Source organism: Cetorhinus maximus, chromosome 12, assembly GCF_964194155.1.
Source record: "Cetorhinus maximus chromosome 12, sCetMax3.hap1.1, whole genome shotgun sequence".
NCBI classification, from domain to species: domain Eukaryota; kingdom Metazoa; phylum Chordata; class Chondrichthyes; order Lamniformes; family Cetorhinidae; genus Cetorhinus; species Cetorhinus maximus.
Window position 1 is genome coordinate 15547002 of NC_135890.1, and position 21896 is coordinate 15568897.

At 39.9% G+C, this 21896-nt stretch overlaps 2 protein-coding genes across 3 annotated transcripts in view; one reads left to right on the forward strand and one right to left on the reverse strand.

Moving 5' to 3' along the window:
- The window catches only part of chchd3a (coiled-coil-helix-coiled-coil-helix domain containing 3a), a 331631-nt gene extending 316174 nt beyond the window's left edge, over window positions 1-15457 (reverse strand). The window contains exons 1-2 of the mRNA XM_078553053.1: window positions 15208-15457; window positions 444-567 (exon numbers count right to left, since the gene is read on the reverse strand). Of these exons, the coding sequence (XP_078409179.1) occupies window positions 444-567; window positions 15208-15288 (205 nt within the window). The 5' untranslated portion in view covers window positions 15289-15457. The remainder of the gene's footprint in view (window positions 1-443; window positions 568-15207) is intronic.
- A 420-nt stretch (window positions 15458-15877) lies between these two features.
- The window catches only part of exoc4 (exocyst complex component 4), a 509047-nt gene continuing 503028 nt past the window's right edge, over window positions 15878-21896 (forward strand). For both annotated transcript variants that reach the window (XM_078553055.1, XM_078553056.1), the window contains exon 1: window positions 15878-15991. In XM_078553055.1, coding sequence (XP_078409181.1) covers window positions 15912-15991 — 80 coding nt within the window. In that variant the 5' untranslated portion in view covers window positions 15878-15911. The remainder of the gene's footprint in view (window positions 15992-21896) is intronic.

The window sequence follows — 21896 nt, forward strand, 5'->3', positions numbered from 1 at the left end:
ATCATCCAACCATATCCACTATTTTACTGATGAGTCCACGAGATATTCAAAAAACCCCTTCAAATCATGCTCACAACCTCCAAACCCCTCAGTGGCATGCCTGAATCACAATGTATTGACCTCCTTGCCCTTCAATGGAGTAAATGACTTTTGTTTCAGTTCAGTAGTCTGCTTCTTCACCTCTCAAATGTAAATAGCATCTGTCATCTTTTAACTGCTTGTTTTCCACTAATCCTCTTTCCGTTTTGCTCTTCTGAGCCTGTATTTACACGTGCACAAAGTCCATTTTGCAAAAACTTGTGTTTGACAACAATCTGTGGGACAAGTGATTTGCATCTTCATGATACATAATGGATGGCTGTTTGAATAGATCGTTAACTGGTATCAAGACTTAACTCAACAGCATAAGCAGACTGGTTTTCAGAAATGCAGCAACAAAATACCTATTGGTTGAACTGGAGAAGGTGGACGAGTTCCAGTTGACGAAGGTGGTCCCGGAGGAGGTGACTGTGGCTTTTCAGCAGGCGGAGAGGCATCTCGCATACGGCTGATGACACTGTCAGAAAGCTGTTTGGAGAAAATAGCAAAACTCTGTCAGATTAAGTTCCTAATTTTGAGAGCCTAAGTTATTTAAAGCATTTTTCAAGTGATTGAAAATTAACCAAATGATTTATGCTTTTTCAGCACAAAGCATATTTTTTCATAAAACTTTTCAGCTGCACAATGACAGTCGCGTTCCCTGAGATTTACTTAGTCTTTGGGTAGCTGAATAATTTCAGCAACTGAAATCTCATTTCATACCACACACATGATCTGTGAGGTGTGGAGATATTCTTCACATCTCCACACTTGAGATTCCTTAATATAAAATTTTACAGCAAATTTATGTTTTCAACATGTGATAAATATCTCCACTTGCAAGGCTGGTTTTATCGCTTTTGAATTTTCCAGTTAGCTTCTCTTGCAGAGATACAGTATGTCATATTTCACTGATAGCTCCATGATATTCTGTTACTCATGCTAACCTGCTGTGGAAGCTTATTCCCCCAATAGATGTAAAGTGCAAACTTTCATGAGAGGCAACTGAAGATTAATTTAGAGCGATTCTAAAGGGGGATACGCACACTTTTATTGCACGATTTGTAAAATTAAGCAAAAAAAAATGCATAGTACAACCAAAACTCTTCTCAGCTTGATATACGTTTTGAATTAGTTTCTGCTAATAAATACTTATACTGAGTATTGAAATACGAAATTTAGTTTTTCGTGAAGACAAATTCTATAAAATTTGAATTTGAAGTAATGTTTTAAAATTGAAGTTAAATTTTAAAATATTATCTGGAGGACGGGCGACTTCGTAATTGCATTTAGATAATGATTTCATATCATAGTGCGCCATTTGGAGAGTCTGGTGTTGCTTATAACCAGACTGCCATTTACATTTCATGCACATGGTGAGTTGCTTTGAAATTGTTTATTCAAGTCCAATTTGCAGTAATATGGTGCCTTTAGCTTGGCTTTTAAGGAGGACTTAAAAAGGGGATGGAAGGTGGAGAGAATTCCAGAGCACAGAGCCTAGGTAGTTGAAGGCACAATGCCAATGTGAGGCAAAAAGGGATATACAAATACAAATTCTAGCTTATAAACCAAGACAAAAAAAATGAATTACTTAAGTTGAGAATGCATCACTCCTATATGTGTAGGTCACTGGCTTTCAACCTAGCCACATGGGCTATGATATACCCAATTTTGCATTGTATTTTTCCTTTCTACACTCAGACTCTGCAAATGAAATTCAACAGACACTGAATCAACCCTCAAATGTCTTTTGCAGGTTTCAATTAAATTCCTTGAATTTAATATACAATTCCTCTATATGTGAAAAAATACTGTCCTTTTATCATTGCCGTTTTAAGAAGCAGTTTAAAAAATCCACTGACAAAAACCTTTGTTTTTGCATTTATCTAACAGAATATCGATACCATTTGTGTTGGGATGACTACAGACCAGAAAACTCAACACCTACAATTTATTATCACAAGGATTCACATTTTTAAAACAAAAAAACAAAAGCTAACTTATATTATTCGTCAAGATAATTTTCATGCAGCAATTTTTCTTCTAGTTGTAAGGAACATACATTGTGGTTTCTCATGGAAAAGGAAAGTTGGTTCAACTATGAGATGGTAAGAAAAATTTTAGGGAAATCTAAATTGTTCTTCCTCACAATAAGCGCTTGTTGTGGAAGAATGAATCCAAAGCTACTCTTTTACCTCAAGCTGATTTATTCAGAATGCAGCTCTTCAGTACAGTAGAGTTTTCCAGTCCCTTCCACACTGGAATGTTACAGCTATACCCATTTATACTATTGTAATAGGTGAACCAATGCTCATCACTAGTTTTAACAAAGCAGCTGTCTTAACAATCTAATTGCTATACAATGTAACTGCCAGTGAACAAGATTGTTACTGGACCTTAATGTAATTACTGATACTGATTCCCCATTTTCTTTTAAATTAAATTAAAGCTTTTGAAAAATTCAAGAACATTCTTTTCAAATCAAACGGAAGGAAATAAAGTCACGTATTTTCACATTTCTAGATCTCTCATTTCCTTGATCAAATATATATATATATATATCAAATTTTGCTTTCTATATGTGTTTGTATATACATATAATAGGTTTTGCATTTAGAAATTATTGCATCAGATGCCCCTTTTCCAGTACATTTAGTAATTTCTTAGAGCAGGCAATTCTTTTCGTAAAACAGTCTGATAATTGCTGACTCATGTCAACCCATCATATCTTAGAGATCTCTGTTCTCTCTCGCCATTTCTCAGCGACAGTTTTTGTTGAATGAACATTATCCCAACGTGACAAAAACAAAAATTGCTGGAAAAAGTCAGCAGGTCTGACAGCATCTGTGGAGAGGAAGACACATCTGTGGAGAGGAAGACAGAGTTAACGTTTCGAGTCCATATGACTCTTCATCAGAGAGAGACCACTTAACAACGTTAACATTCTACGGGCAAACTTTTCTCACATCGCCCCTTGTATAGTATTTCCGTCAATATATCGGATAAATAGTCCCCCATATCTATCGTTTTTACCAATGCCAGTGTTTCAGCAACTAAGGTGCTTTTCATGACCCTTTTCATTTCTTGGCCTCTGAAGCCAGCAGGCAATATTCATCATTCTTTCCATACAAGAATATGATAAATCCAGCTGTGCCAGAATATCTATCTGGAAGATTGGCATGTGAAGCATCACTAAAAATTACCAACCTCATATATTCTGGTTCACCCAAGGCTGGAAACTCGAATGTGCATCTCTCTGAAATTAATTTCTTTAGTGTTTTATTTGCTTTCAGAACTTCCTCAACTGGAGCATGTTTCAGCATGGTGCTCAGCTCCAAAACGTCAGGACTAGCATCAGGTCTAGTCTGAGTGCACAACCAGTTCAACAGCCAAATCAAACTTCTTAACTGGTCCATTTCTTCCTTGGATGCAGAATTCTCTTTTTGTGAGGATCTAACCCAATTTATTGGGATGCAATTAACATTTTCTGGATAAGATCATTGATTCAAATGTCACTCCTGACTTGTTCTGCCTAATGTCTAAACCAATGTATTTAAAGGCCCATGAAGCCTGACTTCTAACTTTAAATTCCTTCTTTGTCTTCTCAATTGCCCATTGCTCAAATTCTAGAGTCTCCCCACAGAATATCATCAACATGCACGATAAAGATTGCAGCTAGTTTCTCCTTATGACACCAATGGAACATCTCAGGGTCTACCTTTAACAGAATGCAACCTGTTTTCAACAAGACAGACCTCAAGGAAAAATACTATACTCTTGACGCATCATTCAATCCATAAACACACTTGTTCAATTTCCACGGTTTTCCTTCTATATTGCCAGCTTCTTTAGGCGGTTTAAAAAAAAAACTTCTCTTTGAAACTTTTCATCCTGCAAAAATGCAGCCTTTATATCAATCAGTTTGCACTCCAGGAATAGGGTGCTTAAATAGCAAAAAAGATCTTCAAGCTCACTTTCCCTGCAGTAGGGGAGTCTACCCTATCATCGTGATCCCCAAGTCTTTCTTCAACGCCTCAGGCTACTTGTCTGGCTTTAGCCTTGTACGTGCCATCACAAAGTATCTTTTCTGTACAGATCGACCTCTGTGATAAGGCTGTCTGTCCCGTCATGTATTTCAGTATGTCCCCAAATTCTTTCCAACTCTGTTTGGCTTCCTTTATCATATTATTTTCCAATTTATTAGCAGCTACTAAAACCTCTCGTTCATAAGGGCTTCTACTTCTATTGCCAATCCCAACTTGTTCTGTAGTCTGCATTCTTGTCAAGCTATGACCTCGACTCACATTCCTCTCTTTTTCTGGACTACTGCAATATCATCTTTCCTGCAGGCGAGCAGAATCCCTTTCGCAAGTCTTTGACCTTTTCCTGGGGTCACGACCACTTTCTGGTCCACTGTCAGAACTCATACTGTGCTTTCTTGGCTTCCACATCTTGACATCTGTTTGCTAATCCATGGGTTTTATCCCCTGTCCTTCATCCTCCACATTTAACCAATGTTTGTATTTACCAGTGGCCTTTCCTGCTCTCCCTATGATAGTGGCATCCCTCCATTCAATGGACCCTTCTGCCATGTATGCAAACTTTGTTCCTACTTTGGGTAGTTGCCCTTTTGGTGAGTAGCGTTATCTGGTACTTGTGTTACTTTGTTCATCATCAGTTGACCCTCTATTTGCCGTAGTCTGCTCCTCCTAACTGTCTAATATATGTGTATATGAAGTGCACGGTGCCGCTTCACTTTTTATGTCCTGTTCACGACCTGTAAAGGTATAGTCAGTGCCAATTCACCTTGAAGAATGTACCCTGTTTAATTACCATGTTGCACAATTACTACTTTTCCAACACTGTCTCTCACTTTGCCAGGGTCTTTCCACTCTTTCTGGCCTCCTTTTTAGTAATATACCATGTCTCCTTGTCTAAACTATACTCCCGATGGTCTTATGCAATGCCATAAGGCGCATCGAATTTTCTCCAAAACCTCAGCTTTAATGAAAGCTTCTCTGCCTGCATGCAAAGCATTCAGATGAGCAGAAAAGGTGGAACTAACGCTAGTTCCTTCTAGAGCAGGGGGAGCATCTGGTAACACCAAAGGCAACTTGGGATTTCTTCTGTACACCAACTGGGACAGACTGTACCCTCCAGCCATCTGCAGAGTTCTTTGCGTGCACTGCCTATTTACAATCTACAATCTGGTTGATCGGTCAATATATTATGTAACATGTCATCTATCACCGCATGGTTTCTCTCGCACAAACCAGAACTAAACTGGCTCTCAGCTACAGTGTCTCGAAATTCCTCACTGGCAACTTCCACGTTTTCTGTCAGGAATTGCGTTGGTGTTCTAATCCTGTTTCTACCCATTTCTCCATGACCTTATCAGCAATGGTCCTTTTGTCCTTACTGTGTATTACAGTAGAAAATGCTAAATCTGCTTGCCATATCTATGAAGTGCAGCAAAAAAAATATACCCCTATCCTTGTCCCATACTTTTAAGTCCAATGTCATTGCATCGTTAAATTCCCCGGCTAGTAGCAAGCACACAACTGGAGGTGGTGGTGTTTTGCAATATTTAATACAAATTTGACACTGAGCAAAGATTTGCTCAATAAGGTTGTTGTATCCTTTATCAATCATTCCAACATCTCACAGTAGAGTTTTCAGTTTTTGTGGCACCGGATGTGCAAACTGTCAATGTAACTACCAAGTAATCTTCTTATCCACCAAGTTCTTTATTCCCAGAAGTTAACAAAACTTCATGAACTTTTTGATGAGAAATATCTGGCTTCCTTATTGACCGGCAGTGATGGCCTGACCGAGTGAAATGTAGATACATATTTTTGCTGAACACAGCTGCTCTATCATTCCTCATGTCTCGCATCATCTGAGCCTTTTTCATCGGAGAGCAACTTAACAATACAGGTATCTCGCTAGCGACCACATCAGCACTGATGAACAGATTGATCCCTGCTATCTTGCAAGGGAGGGCTACCCTTTTGGAAGATGTAATGTGTTATCATCTCCAAACCTGAAGCAGGTACAGTTTTCACACTCCTTGACCTTCCGCTGGTCTGCCTCATTGAGAGGCTCCAGTTAACAGTTAAGCCAATCCACCCCACACATCGTGGAAACGCAACTGCTGTCAGGACTACACAGTTGAAGGAATTGGCCACCAAGATACTCATCACTGGATTCAAACTCTGTGACCAACACAATTCCATCATGACAGTCACCATCATCATTTTCAGCCTCAGAAGAATCCGTCTTGTGGGTTACTTCAAAAACACGATTCTTTCGCTGTGGGCAATTCATCACACAATGATAGTGAGAATCACACCGATTAACCATTCCCTGTGCATTTTTGGGTTCAAATGCCTATGGTCACCATCCCAGACGTGCTTCTTATTCTGACTCTCAAATTACATGCATTTTCAAACCACCTGTCAGAAACTCCATTTTTGCACTGGAATCTTTGTCTAATATTTGGTCGATCTCAAAACTCGGCCACCATAGAATCCTCCATCCTTCGTCTTTTAGGGCAGCAGCCATTTGGTCTAGGAGAGAGTCTTTCCCATGGAATTGGACTTCTGTCAGTGCTAAAAGTCTATCAATGTGGGAATTGCGAGCACAATCAAGTAACTAACTCCGGGATTAAGTTCAAATCTTTGCAGTCTCTTATCCCACTTATCAAAATCCATGGTATATTCTTCCACGGATTGATCCTCAGTTTTCCCAAATCTATCAAAGATTGTCCAATCTTCATATGCTTCCAATAACTCATCCTTTTTGTAAAACGTATCCAAAAATTGGAATAGAGGGATCAATCCCTCTTCATTGTTCAAGTCATCACTTCCATTTTCAAAAATACTACACTGCTAATCATAGTTTTTTTCTGGTAACGATAAAGCCAAGGCCATATCTTGCTACTTCCGAGGTGAAGAAGTGACCCATGTCCACATTTCCACCTTGTTTTTCCATTGGTGATATGGTTCAGACTCAGAAAAAATTGGTGGATAGTCAAAGCTGGAGGTTTTGCACCTTCCTTCCGCCATTTTGTATCAGCAGCAGTATGCTTCTTTTTCCCCAGAAGATTGAGGCAAAAAACTTTATATACAGCAATCACCAAAGCTTAAAGTTCATCCTCTGCTACCAGGTTACTCACAGTAAGTGCTTGTCGTGGAAAAATGAGTCCAAAGCTAGTCTTTTACCTCAAGCTGGTTTATTCTCAAAACAGCTCTTCCGTGCAGTAGACATCCCCAATCCCTTCCAAACTGTAATGTTATAGCTATACCCATTTATACTGTTTTGAAGGGTAAACTAATGCCCATCACCTGTTTTAACAATGCAGTTGTCTTAACAATCTAATTGCGATACAATGTAATTGCCAGTGAACAAGATTGTTATTGGGCCTTAACCATTACTGATACATTGACACTTTTGACCATCAGCACATAGACGTGGGGAAGAAAAGGTAACTTATCTGTTTAAGATACATTCTTGGGATGAACCTTGAATAACTTAATCAGATGGTTGTTTTGTTAAATCAAAAAAAAATCTTTCAAACCTTTTAGAAAAAGGATTATATTAGAGCAAACACTTAAACTATACATATGACAACACTTTTTAGGCTGGCAAAATGACAACAGCAGTAATTGAATGCAACTAATCAAAATCTGTTTGCATCTTGCTAAACTGGTGAACATATGGCAACAACATAAATGCTGGCCATAATGAAAACAACAGACACAAATGTAAGGTTCAGTGCGATCCTGTCCACTAGATGCTTGACAGAACTGTAGAGAAGCCAAACCAATAAACTGAAAGGAATAAAAACAGAAAATGCTGGAAAATGCTCAGGTCTGGTAGCATTTGTGAAGAGAAACAGAGTTAAGGATTCAGATCTGTGGCCTTTCATCAGATATTCAGATTTCCTGCAACCACAGCATTTTGCTTTCCTAAAACTAAGAGGAATTTTTTTTATTAAAAGGACCAACATAAATCAGTTGATGCTCCTCTTCAATATCATTATAAAGCAACCCCAAAAAGCATTGTGCATACAATACTGGAGGAGGACAGGACTGGAATTAGCTGTAATGTCTTCTGCAGTTCGATAATCCATTGGCACTCACTGCAAAGATGGACAGATGAAAAATGGCAAGTTGAGCAATATGCTGGATAGTGTGGAACTGTGTCACAGAATGAAAACCAATGTCTTCAAGGGGGCAGAGGAAAGTAATTTTAAAAATGGTCATATATGAAATATAGATACATGCTATAGTAAAATGTAATACATTTTTAAACATTAAAAGAAAAATATAAAGATTTGCATTCATATCGTGCCTTTCACAACCTCAAGTTGTCCCAAAGCATTTTACAGTCAATGAAGTATCCTGAAATTTAATCATTGCTATAAGAAATGTAGCATCAAATTTTCACACAGGAAGATTCCACAAATAGATTCATGAGATAATGGCCAGGTAATTTTTAAAAATGACAACAAAAACGATTTTGAAATTCAAGTTCTTGTACTCTAACTCTCAAATTACAGCATCTAACTCCACTTTTATGCTCCTAACTATTTATAACTGTTATCTAGGCATTATGTCAAACACTTGTCACTGAGAGAACAAATTCTTCTGAACGTTAATGCTAAATTAAAAAGTGAAGGTAAAGTTATGTCCTCTGACCTTACTTTCCTGCTTTAACTTGAAGTCATGTTTCAATTATCCACCTACAGTTACCATCTACCTAGATTACAGGTCTTGAAAGCTCGCTAAAATAGGAAAACTGCAAATGTTGGAAATCGAAATTGAAACAGAAAATTCTAGAACTATACAGCAGCTTGGTCAGGATGCTTAAAGAAAAACACAAATTACTTACCCGAATAGATGGTAACCAAGGGGCAAATAAGAGTGAGAAACATAAGGTAATTAATTTCAGTAGAGGCTATTGGTGAAAATTTAAGGGACTAAAAGTCAACAAAACCCACAATCTGATGGCCTACATCCAAGGGTTCAAAAGGGCTATCAACAGAAATAATGGTTGCACTGGTTATTATTTTGCAGAATTCCCTAGATTTTAGAACAGTCCCAGCGGATCATAAAGTAATGAATGTAACTCCACTATTCGAGAAAGGAGAGACACAGAAAAAATTACAGGCCAGTTAGTCATTCGTTGGGAAAATAATGGAATTTTTTTTTAAAGGAAGTCTTGGTAATGCACTTAGTCAATGTGGTTTTGTAAAAGGAAGGTGTTTGACAAATTTAATCAAGTTTTGTTTGAGAACGTAATTATTAGGGTTGGTAAAGGGGAACCAGAGGATGTAGGATATTTGGATTTCAAAAAGGCATTTGATAAGGTGCCACATAAAAGATTAATATGCAAGATAAAGGTTCATGTAATTGGGGATAAAAATGAGCATGAATGGAGGATTGGTTAACGGACATTAAGCAGAGAATCTGGCAAAAGGGAGCATTTTTAAGTTGACAGGTTGTAACTAACGGGGTGCTGCAAGGAGCAATGATGGACCCTCAGCTATTTACAATCTATATTAATGACTTAAACAAAGTCACTGAGAGTAATGTATCCAAGTTTGCTTATAATCTGTTAGATAGGAATGTAAGCTGTAAGGAGGGCACAAAAAGGCTGTAGAGAGACAGGGACAGATTCCTTATTCATCCTTGAGGTGAAGGTGGACCATGTTCATCAACTGGGGTGTTTAGTAGGGTTCTCATGGGTACGTAGGTAACTGCTCAGGCTGACCTCCCCTGGGAAAGTTGTGCGGCAAATAGGGCAGGATACAAGAGACAAAATGAGCTTTGGATGAGTTTCAGGTTCGGTGAGTGGACAATCAGGTGGCAGATGCAATATAATGTGGAAAGTATAAAGTTATTCACTTTGGTAGCAAGAATAGAAAAGCAGAATAACTTTTAAAGGGCATGAAACTTTTAGATGTTGATGTTTAGGCAGAGTTGGGTGTACTCGTACAAGGAACACAAAGTTAGCATGCAGTACAGCAAGGAATTAGGAAGGCAAATAGCATGTTGGCCTTCAATGCAATGGAATTAGAGTACAAGGATAAAGTAGTCTCACTACAATTGTACTGTACTGAGCTTCAGTGAGACTACACCAAGAATACTGTATACAGGTTTGGTCTCCATAATTAAGAAATGATATACCTGTATTGGAGACAGCACAGTGAAGGTTCACTAGACTGGTGCCCTGGCTGAGATGGTTGTCTTATGCTGAGGCTGAGTAAATTGGGCCGATACTCTCTGGAGTTTAAAAGAATGAGGTGTGATTGCAATGAAATACACAAGATTCTAAACAGGCTTGACAGGGTTGACCATGAGAGGTTGGTTCCCCTGGCTATGGAATCTAGAAGAGTCTCAGGTTAAAGGGTTACTCATTTATGACCAGGATGAGAAAAAAAATTCTCCCTAGGAGCCCATGTAGTTCAGCCTGCCTCTGAACTGGAAGGTCCTGGATTCAAACCCCACTTCAGGACTTGTTGGCCACAGAAGAACACTGGCGCAGGCAAGACAGCATGTATCGGTGCCAGTGCCCAGCCTGGAAAAATGGGGAGGGTTGGGGGCAGGAAGAGCATCCACTTATAAAACTACCCATCAAATCCAAAAATAGGTAGTAGATAAAGGGTGATCGACCAGTATTGTGGCTACCCCACATGTCATTTTTCAGCTTTACCCATGTTGAGAATTTTCTTCACTCAGGAGGTTGTAAATCTCTGGAATTGTCTACCCGCGAGGGCTGTGGATGATCCATTGTTGAGTGTGTTTAACACTGAGATCAACAGATTTTTAATTTCCGGGATTCAATGGATATGAGGAGCGGTCAGAAAAGTGGAGTTGAGGTGACGATCAGCCATGATCGTATTGAATGGCAGGGCAGGTATGAGGGGCTGAATGATCTATTCCTGCTCCTATTTCTTCCACTCTTAAAAGGCAGGTACAATGTTGAGGATGTAATAATTCATCAGGCTCTGTTTATTTCATGTTGAAATTCTCCAATCTTTCCTCATTGCTCATGCATTTGACGCTTTGGATCATTAGTTGGATCTTCTCTGCACTTCTACCTAAGTTTTTAAATGGGTTTTGTGACCAAAACTGACAATATTCCGGTTGGTTGTTTTTCACTTGCTTCAATAATTCTATCTGTAAACCTCTTTTTAAAAATAAAGAAAGATCAACAAAGCTATTGATTTGTGGATGTCATTAAAATTGATGGAATGGTGGAATGCAATCTGTAATGCACTAGTAAATATCCCATACAATATAAACAGAATTGGACTTAATCACTTAGTTAGAATAAATCACTGGCCCTGGATAGGTAAAAACCCAAAGTCTCTGTATTTCAATTGTAGCAATATGAATCAACCTCCTTTTGGATCTGTTTGTCCCCCTTTCTTGTCATGAATTGTCACGTGGTCTCTGCCAATTATTTATGCAGCCTCTCCACAATATTCACAACTTTACCTTGCAGCAGACAAATCACCATTCTGATGAAGGGTCAGAGATTTAACATGTTAACACTATTTGTCTCCATGGATGCTGCCTGACCTGCTGAGTATTTCCAGCATTTTCTGTTTTTAAATCCCCATTCTATACGCTTTACCTTGATGACAATACAGGATGTCCATTATTGGAAACTCCATTTTACTCTTCATTTTCCCTTGGTTAACTAACCTGCCCTGACTTTCTAATTTCCCCTTCTTGTTCCTTCCTCCTGTTGGATACATAGTTGACAATTTTAATTAGTGATTTTTTTTTAAACCGCCATTTCTTAATGCAGCTGAATCTTGGATTCATCTGACAATTTCTTCCCAAGTCTCACTTCATGTCAGCTTTGGCTCATTGGTAGCATCTCAAACAGAACGTCGTAGGTTCAAGTCCCACCCCTGAGACTTGAGCACAGAATCCAGACTAATTATTCAGTGCAGTGCTGAGGGAGCACTGCACTGTTGGAGGTGCTACCAGTGAGATGAAGTGTTAAACTGAGGTCCTGTCTGCCCACTCAGGTGGACACAAAAGATCTCATGACATTATTCCAAAGAAGAGCAGGGGAGTTCTCCCCAGTGGCTTCACCAATATTTATTCCTTAACCAACATCCCTAAAAAAAGATTATTTGGTCATCATCTTATTTCTGTTTGTGGGACCTTGTGCACAATTTGGTTCCAGCATTTTCTATGTTATTAGGGGTACTGCATTGGCAGTATAATACTTTGGAGCATTCTGAAGCTGTGAAAAGCTTGTTTTTTGGAAATATACAAATTCTTTCATTCCATTAAAGAATAAAGTTACATTAATATGGTGCCTTTCATGCCTGAGGATGCAAGTGATACATTCACAGCCAATGATGTACTTTTGCATTGCTGTCAAGTTGACAAAAATGGCATACTAAGTTTCTACAATCAGATAAATAACCACGTAATCTGCTTCAATGGCATTGGTTGAGAGGTGAATGTCAGTCAGGACACTGGAAGGACTCCTCTGCTGCTCTTCTAATGAAATCTTTTAGTTGAGGGCAACCAGAACCTGTTTAAAGTCTCATCCAAACAAACAGTTCTTTGGCAAAATATTACAGTGAAATGTCAGACTAAATTGTGCGTTCAAGTCTATATAGTAGAATGTAAACCATTAAATTATGACTCAGGCAAGAGTGATACCACTGAGCCAAGGCTCACTCATGCTCTTAATGCCCTTCATCTAGTTCTTCTTATTGTCAACTGCCTGTCTTGCCGAGTTCAATTTAAGACACACATCTCCAAATCTTCACAATCACTAAACCCTCATGAGCTTATCAATGTTGATCCCCAGTTCTACTATTCTCTCCAAGCAAACCCCATGAATGATTACTTACAAAAATCTCTGTCTTGGGTTTCTAAGATTTTACAGTAACCAGGGGGATACAAATTTAAGCTAATTGTCAAAAGAACCAAAGATGAGAGGTTTGTTTTTTTAAAAGACAATGAGTTATGATGATCTGGAATGCACCACCTGAAAGGATAGTGGAAACAGATTCAACAATAACTTTCAAAAAAGGAAAGATTTGCAGGGCAGGGCATTGGGATTGACTGGATAGCTCTTTCAAAGACCCAGCTCAGGCATAATGGACTAAATGTGCTGCATCATTCTATAAGCCCCGCTCCTGAGATTTGGCCACAAAATCAATGCCAACATTCCAGTGTAGCATTAAGATAATGCTGCACTGTCACAGGTGCTGTCTTTTGGATGAGACATCAAACCATCTGTTCCCACAGGTGAGCAGCAAAGTTCCATGATGCTGTTTCAAAAGAGAGCAGGGGCATTTATCCAAAAAATTATCCTTTATCAATCATAACTGAATCAGAGGAGATAATGACTGCCTTTGACAGTAAGGCTGCGTTTGACCGAGTGTGGCATCAAGGAGCTAGCAAAACTGAAATCAATGGGAATCAGGGGGAAAACTCTCCAACGGTTGGAATCACCCAGCACAAAGGAAGATGGTTGTGGTTGTTGCAGGTCAGTCATCTCAGCTCCAGGACATCACTGCAGGAGTTCCTCAGGGTAGTATCCTCAACCCAACCATCTTCAGCTGCTTCATCAATGACCTTCCTTCCATCATAAGGTCAGAAGTGGGGATGTTCGCTGATGATTCCACAATGTTCAGCGCCATTTGCGACTCCTCAAATAGTGAAGCAGCCCATGTTCAAATGTAACAAGTCCTGGACAATAACCAGGCTTGGACTGACAAGTGGCAAGTAACACTCATGCCACACAAGTGCCAAACAATGGCCATCTCCAACAAGAGAGAACCAAATTATCGCCCCCTTACATTCAATTGTCTTACCATCACTGAATCCACCACTATCAACATCCTGGAGGTTACCATTGACCAGAAACTGAACTGGACTAGCCATATAAATACTGTGGCTACAAGAGCAGGTCAGAGGCTAGGAATCCTGTGATGAGTAACTCACCTCCTGGCTCCCCAAAACCTCTTCACCATTTGCAAGGCGTAGGTCAGGAGTGTGATGCAATACTCCCCCAATTGCCTAGATAAGTGTTGTGAGACAACACTCAAGAAGCTTGACACAGTCCAGGACAAAGCAGCCCGCTTGATTGGCACACCATCCACAAATATTCACTCCCTCCACTACCGATGCACAGTAGCAGCAGTGCGTACCATCTACAAGATACACTGCAGGAATTCACCAAGGCTCCTTCAACAGCATCTTCCAAACCCACAACCACCTAGGAGGACAAGGGCAGCAGACAGATGGGAATACCGCCAACTGGAAGTTCCCCTCCAAGTCACTCACCATCCTGACTTGGAAATATATTGCCATTCCTTCACTGTCACTGGGTCAAAATGCTGGAACTCCCTTCCTAATACGGCGGGTGTACCTACAGCACATGGGCTGCAATGGTTCAAGAAGGCAGCTCCCCACCTCCTTCCCAAGGGCAACTAGGGATGGGCAATAAATGCTGGCCCAGCCAGCGAAGCCCGCATCCTATGAATGAATAAAAAAATCAAGTCATTTGTGGGAGCTTGCTGTACACAAATTGGTTGCCACAGCTTCTTCATTGTGACAGTAACAGTTCAAGAAAGCACCTAATGGACTGTCATGTATTTCAAGATATCCCAAAATCATGAATGACACCATACAAATGAAAACCTCTCTTTTAAGATTCTCTCATACATTAAGATCAGAAATGTGGCACATTATCAGGGAGTCTGAACTTTATTAATACGAAAACCAAAAAAGCTGGTTTAATAATACCAAAACCGGTTTGAGGAGAGGGAGGAAGGGAGTGATGATCATCAATTTTTTAAAAACCTAGTTGCAAATGAATGAATATGTGAAGCAATTTACTTTCAGAAGCAACGGCTGGTAAAGGGGCTTGCAGTCTGTAAAAAGTCCTCATGTCAAGGAGAGGCCTCAACTTGAACACTGAAAACTGGAAAAAAAAGTTTCTGAAAACTGAAGTTTCAAGTTAAAAGTGATAGTTTATTAAGAATCTGGGAGTTTAAAAACATTACTAAAGCAGCAGTTTACTGCTAATGGAAAAGTGACAAGAAACTTGCATTACTCCAATTAACAGTGACACACTCACCCTAATGCCCTTCACCACAGTGATCTGATCATTTTCATCAGCTTCGAAGGAGACGCGTTTTGTACTCCCACTACCTCCCATCTCACCAGCATTAATTTAAAACAAGCAAAAAGAAAACAGAGAGACAAACTAATGATCCCCGCCAAGGAAAACTTTCAGAAATGCGGGAGTTACTATCGGGAGCAAGAAATCCAGTCACAGGCCACCACCGGTCCTCTCCATCACGCCTCTTCGCAACCCACCAGACAGTAACAACTGCCGCGATTGGTCAATCGTCAGGCAAGCTCCGCCACTCCCGTCTGGTGTTCAATTGAATCACAGAGCTGATTGGTCCGCAGTCGCCTCGGGGCGGGACGGCCGTTCAATAGACAAGTGCCAACGCACTCAGAGCATTCGTTCAGGCAGTTTAAATAAAGTTAGCGTTGTTCTCAACGGTCCAGGAATTATGGGAATTGTAGTTCTTTGTCTTGTGGGTTTTTTTAAAAAATACAAAAACAAAGGCTGTCCTCATGTATTTAACAGTCAAAATCATCATGTTTGTGAAATCCTATTTTCGTGCATTTGGTTATATTTTTTATTTGGCTGCGCTCAATAAAGCCCTAGCTTGATGATGACTGGTTAGAATCGCTGTGAGTGACGTGAGGTCGGCGCGACTGTTCCCACCGTCAGCGCACGCGCACGGTCGCGGGTCAGTGACAACAAAGATGGCGAGTGAAGCAGGAAAGTACAGGAGTGCCATCAGTAAAAGTAAAGATCCTTCTGGTTTACTTATTTCTGTCATAAGGTAAGCGCAGCGAGAAAAGAGGAGACATGTTTCAGTTTTATATCCGAAAAGCATTTGTTTGGGAGGTGACTTTTGCTTTTTGAATCATGGTGCATATTATGCTGTCACTTGACATGATGTCCAAACCAAAGTAAAATGTTGGGAAAGGGAGGAAATCGGCTATTATTTATGCTGTCCCTTGAACTGGGGCAGGTGGGGCCTGTACAGGAAGGGTTACACCTGAACAGGAGTGCGACTAGTGGCTTCACAGGGACGTTTGCTCGAGATGGTGGGGAGGGTCTGTACTGAATGGGCGGGGGGGGTGGTATGGGAACCCGAGGGGAAATTCAGAGTAGAGAGAAGTATCAACTGATAATGAGGATATATCAGTGTAGTATCAAGGTAGATAGGATACTTGGAGAGATTGATAGAATTAGAGTAGGCAATAGCAATTCACTGTATGGGGTCAGAATAAGAGGGAAAGTTTTTTTTTTAAAGTCAGGGCTAATGTGCATGTATGTGAATGCACGGTGTGTGGTTAATAAGACTGGTGAACTGCAGGCACAGGTTGACAAATGGAATTATAATATTGCTATAACAGAGACCTGGCCTCAAAGAAGGGCAGGACTGGGTGTTAAGTATTCCTGGGTACAAGGTGTTTAGGAGAGATAGGAAAGGAAGAAAAGGTGGGGGGAGTGGCAATATTGATTAAAGATGGCATTATGGTACTGAGGAGAGAGGAATTTCCAGATGGGTCAAGGATGGAATCTCTCTGACTAGAGGTAAGGAATGAAAAAGTTGTAATGGCATTGATTGCTGTCGTATATAGACCACCAGCTAGTGGAAAGGATGTGGAGAAACAAATTTGCCAAGAAATTACAAAGAGGTGTGAGAATTGTATGTAATCATAATGGGGGACTTATTATTCAAGTATAGACTGGGATAGGAGTAGTACAAAGGGACAAGAGGGGCAGAGTTCCTGGAATGTGTTCAAGATAATTTTCTGCATTAGTATGTTTCCAGTCCAATAAGAGGACATGCATTTTCAGCCTTGGTTCTGGTGAATGAGTTGGCCCAAGTACATAAGGTATACATAAGGAGAGCCTCTAGGGGACAGTGATTATTGTGTCATAAGGTTTAGGCTGGCCAAGGAAAAGGACAGGGCACAATTTGGAGCAGGCCTAATTAATTGTGGGAAAGCCAAATTGATGGGATGAGAATGTATCTGAGTCAAGTGAGTTGGAATCAAGTGTTGGCAGAAAGGGTGGTGCTGAACAACGGGCCACCTTCAAAGAAAAAGTATTGCAGGCAATGTCAAGTATATTCACTTGAAGGGGGAAGGTGGGACAAATAATTCCAGAGCGCCCTGGATTACGAGAGAGAGGTAAAGATGAAAATGAAGAAGTGTGCGTACAACAGGTGTCAGGTAGAAAATACAATGGAAAATCAAGCTGAATATAGAAGGTCCAGAGGGGAAGTGGAGAAACAAATAAGAAAAGCAAGGAGGGAGCATGAAAAGAGGTTGGCAGCTAACATAAAAGGGGCTCTCCTTCAAGTAATAGAAGGGTGGTAAAAGTAAGATCAGGGCAGATTAGGGACAAAAAGGCGACTTGCATGTGGAGGACGGGTGAAATAGTGTAGGTGCTGCACACGTACTTTGCATCTAACTTTGCCCAGGCTGAGGTGAGAGAGGAGGTAACTGGCACTTAGAATCAAGAGGAAGAAGGTGTTAGGCTATCTTTACTTAAAATAGATAAGATACCAGGACCGGTTGAGATGCTTCCAAGGGTACTGAGGGAAGTGAGTGCAAATTGCAGAGGCACTAGTGATAATTTACCAGTCTTCCTTAGTCACAGGGGAGGTGCCAGAGGACTGGATAATTGCGAATGTTACACCCTTGTTCAAAAAGAGGTGCAAAGATTAAGCTGGCAACTACAGACCAGTCAATTTGACCTCAATGGCAGGGAAACTCCTGGAAACTATAGTTTGGGATAAAATCAATTGTCACTTAGTCAAGTGCAGGATAATCAAGGAAAGCCAGCATGGATTCATCAGGGGAAAATCATGTTTAACTAACTTGCTGGAGTTTTTTTGAGGAAGTAACAGAAGGTTGATAAGGGAAGCCCTGTTGATGTGTGTATAGATTTTCAAAAGGCATTTGATACAGTGCCACACAAGACTTGTGAGCAAAAATCTAGGCCATGGAATAAAAGGGAAAGAGGCACTGGTATAAGAAGTTGGCTGAGTGACAGGAAACAGCGTACTGATAAATGGGTTGTTTTTCAGATTGGAGGAAGGTTTGTTGTGAAGTTCCCCAGGGGTCAGTGTTGGGCCCCTTGCTCTTCCTGATATATATTAATGACCTGGACTTTGATGTGCAGGGCATGATTTCAAAGTTTGCAGATGATACGAAGATTGGAAATGTCAACTGTGAGGATACTCTTGAGCTTCAAAAGGAAGAAGACATGTTGGTGGATTGGGCAGACAAGTGGCAGATGAAGTTCAATGCAGTGACTTATGAGGTGATTCATTTTGGCAGGAAGAAAATGGTGCGACCGTATAAATTAAAGGGAGTGCCCTTAAAGGAGGTGCAGGATAAGGGGGACCATGGTGTCTATATACATAGATCATTGAAGATGGAAGGGTATGTTGAAAGAGCAGTTAATAAAGCATATAGCATCTTAGGCTTTATTAACAGGAGCATTGAGTGCAAGAGTGAGGAGGTCATGTTGAATTTGTATAAGACACTCGTTAGGCTTCATCTGGAGAGCTGCGTCCAGTTCCGTGCGCCATAATTGAAGAAGGATGTGAAGGCATTGGAGAGAATACAGAGGAGGTTCCCAAGAATGATTGCAGGGATAAAGAACTGTAGCTACGAGGATAGATTGGAGAGGTTGGGAATGTTTTCCTTGGAGAAAAGAAGGCTGAGAGGAGGCTTGATAGAGGTATTCAAGATCCTGAGGGGTATGGATGAGGTAAAGAGTGAAAAACTGTTCCCAAGCAAGAGAACATCAAGACCTAGAGGGCACTGATTGAAAATAATTGGCATAAGGAGTAAACGTGATGTGAGGAAAAATGTTTTCACCCAGAGAAATCTAAAAGGGTGGTTGAGGCAGGTTCAATTGAGGTATTCAAAAGGGAGTTGGATTGCTACCTGCAAAGGAATAACGTGTCATGTTGCGTGGATAAAGTAGGGGAGTGGGACTAATTCGAATGCCTTCTTTCAGAGAGCCAGTGCAGATTTGATGGGCCAAATGGTCTCCTGCACTGTTAAAATTCTGTGAACCGTGCTAACAGTATATGCTATATAAATGTCACTGGTTTTTTGATATTCTACATAGCACCCTTTCACCGTTTTTTGCATTTAAGTCTGTTTTATATCTAAAGAACAGAGGGCATCAGCTGTGGCTTAGTTGGTAGCATACTCAGCTCTGAGTAATTAGGCTCAAATTCCAGCACAAAACTTAGGCCATCGCTTCAGTGACGGACTGAGGGCGATGTCTACTTCACAGGTGGATCTAAAAGATCCCATGATACTATTTTGAAGAAAAGCAGGGACATTCTCCACTTTGTCATGGCCAGTATTTATCCTTCCAGTAGTATTTTAAAAAAACACTGACTATCGTTGTCACATTGCTTGTGGGAGCTTGCAGTGCATAAATTGACTGCTGCATTATACTTTGCAAAAATAATGATACTTCACAATTCACTATAAAGCACTTTAGGGCATTGCGCAAAAGATGCAAGACAAATCTAAGTTTTTAAAAAATATATAAGTAGGACATTTCCACTTTTTCTTTTTCCTTCGGACTGTTAGATATCACATTCTGGGGATAGAACAGTGTCATGTAATCCAACCAAGTTCTACTTTAATATCCCGACATGAAGTAACTGTTCTTCATTCAAAGATTGATAAGATGAAGTTTCATTTCTACATGTCCTGGGCAATGACATTTTGAAAACCAGTTACTCCATTCATTGTGACTGTCTTGCCAATTTTTTTGGAGCGGAGTAATAAAAGTCTTGTAATTCTATAAGAAAATAATTTGCATCTTGATTTCTGACTTTTTTTTTGTCCTGGCCAAACTGACCAGTTGTGTAAAATTTCCAGACTATGCTGTGAAGCAAATATCCCGTATTAACTGAATAATTTTCCGGTATAACCATTTTTAAATTCATTTTTCCACAACTATTTCCATTTTGGAACTTATTTAAAACTTTATTCACACTGTTTAATCACTTGAATAAGTTTTGTTTTTATGACTTAATAATTTCAATGCCTGTATCACCTTGCCTAGATACAGTACAGGTGTAAAACTCCTAAATTTTGCATAAAGTATTATTTGCACAAGTCATTTGGCAGGTCTTTTGCCATTGGTTGATGTCCACCTTGAGTATGTAATCAACATTGAGACTTTTGTGCAGTACTAAGGAGTGCTGCATTGCCAGAAGTGCCACTGTCCAAATGCAATCTTAAATCATGGACCCATCCGCTCATTTAGGTGAATGCATAATATTGTATTCATTGGTCAAAGCAAAGCAGAAGGGTCTCCTTGTGTTCAATGTTTTGTCACATCTCACTATACGTACATTAATGCTGCATTGAACTACAGTGATTGCAGATCAGAGGTAATTAATTGGTTGTGAAGTGCTTTGGATATAGAGGTGTTGAGTGATTTGTGACAAAGGAGGAGACCATTCAGCCTATCTCTGTGGAGCAAACCAATCAGTCATATTCACCTGCTCTATCCACATCACCCTGCAAGTTTATTCCCTTCAAGTGCTCGTCTAATTTCCTTTTGAAGTCATTGATCGTCTCTGCTTCCACCACCCTCGTTGGCAGCAAGTTCCAGGTCATTACCACGCACTGTACAAAAATGTGCTTCTGTTGAAAAAAATGTTGTTCTTCGCATCCCCCCTGTGAATGTGAAAGTGCTAAATAAATGTGAATTCTTTATTCTTCTCTATGTACCGATATACAATGAAAATTAAACATCAAAGATAATATGAAATGTTCCAACAAAATTTGATTTATAGGAGTTAACTTGAGTGGTAGACTACACCATTTTCCTGCAGTTTAACTTCCTCTTTACCTCTGATGTCTTATGCAATGTAGAAAGGTACACAGTATAGTGCGCACATTGCACTTGTCACAAAGCAGTGATGCATTAAGGTAATCACATGATTTCATATTTCAGAGCTGCATCTGAATTTAGATGTCAGTATCATTAAAATGCATTCCAGCATAACAAATGCCAGTAGGGTTTCTTCAGCTGGCCTCGGTGTTCACTGATAGGAAGTGACAGAATTGGCCAGGGTTCTACAATGATCCCACTGAGTGGTTTCAAGTTGGGGATGAGATTAGTCATGTTTATGATGCCCCCACAGCTAAATAACATTTGACACTCATTATCCAAGCACATGTAAATAATGGCCAATTGGACAAGCTACTGGAGATCACCTGGTGCCTGTGAAAGTCTGCAAGGCAAGATGTTAACACCTCCATAAGGGATGGGATAAAAGCATATGCCAACCCATCTTTTTCTTGAATGTCAATTCAAATTTTGCTCTTTGTTAGCTTTAGTATCTGTAATTTCAAAAGATAAATCAAAATCTTCTTTCAATGTTTTTGGATTTGGATCATCTCTTCTGGGTAAAGGCATGCTGCCTTTAAAATTTGTTTTGGTGCACTTTTTTCCCCCTTCTTCAAAATTATTATTTTTTTCCTGCTTCTTCCTTGAAATAGCTGACTGCTTCTAGATTATAGGTTGAGCAAAACCTGTATCTTATTCAAATGATTATTGGGTTTGTGTGTCTGCATCGCAAGTGCCAACAGAGTGTTAAACTTGATGTAGAGCTGCAACAAGTTGGCATTTACAACTAACCTATTTATGATGAACTTTGAGCAATTTATATTTAATGCGAT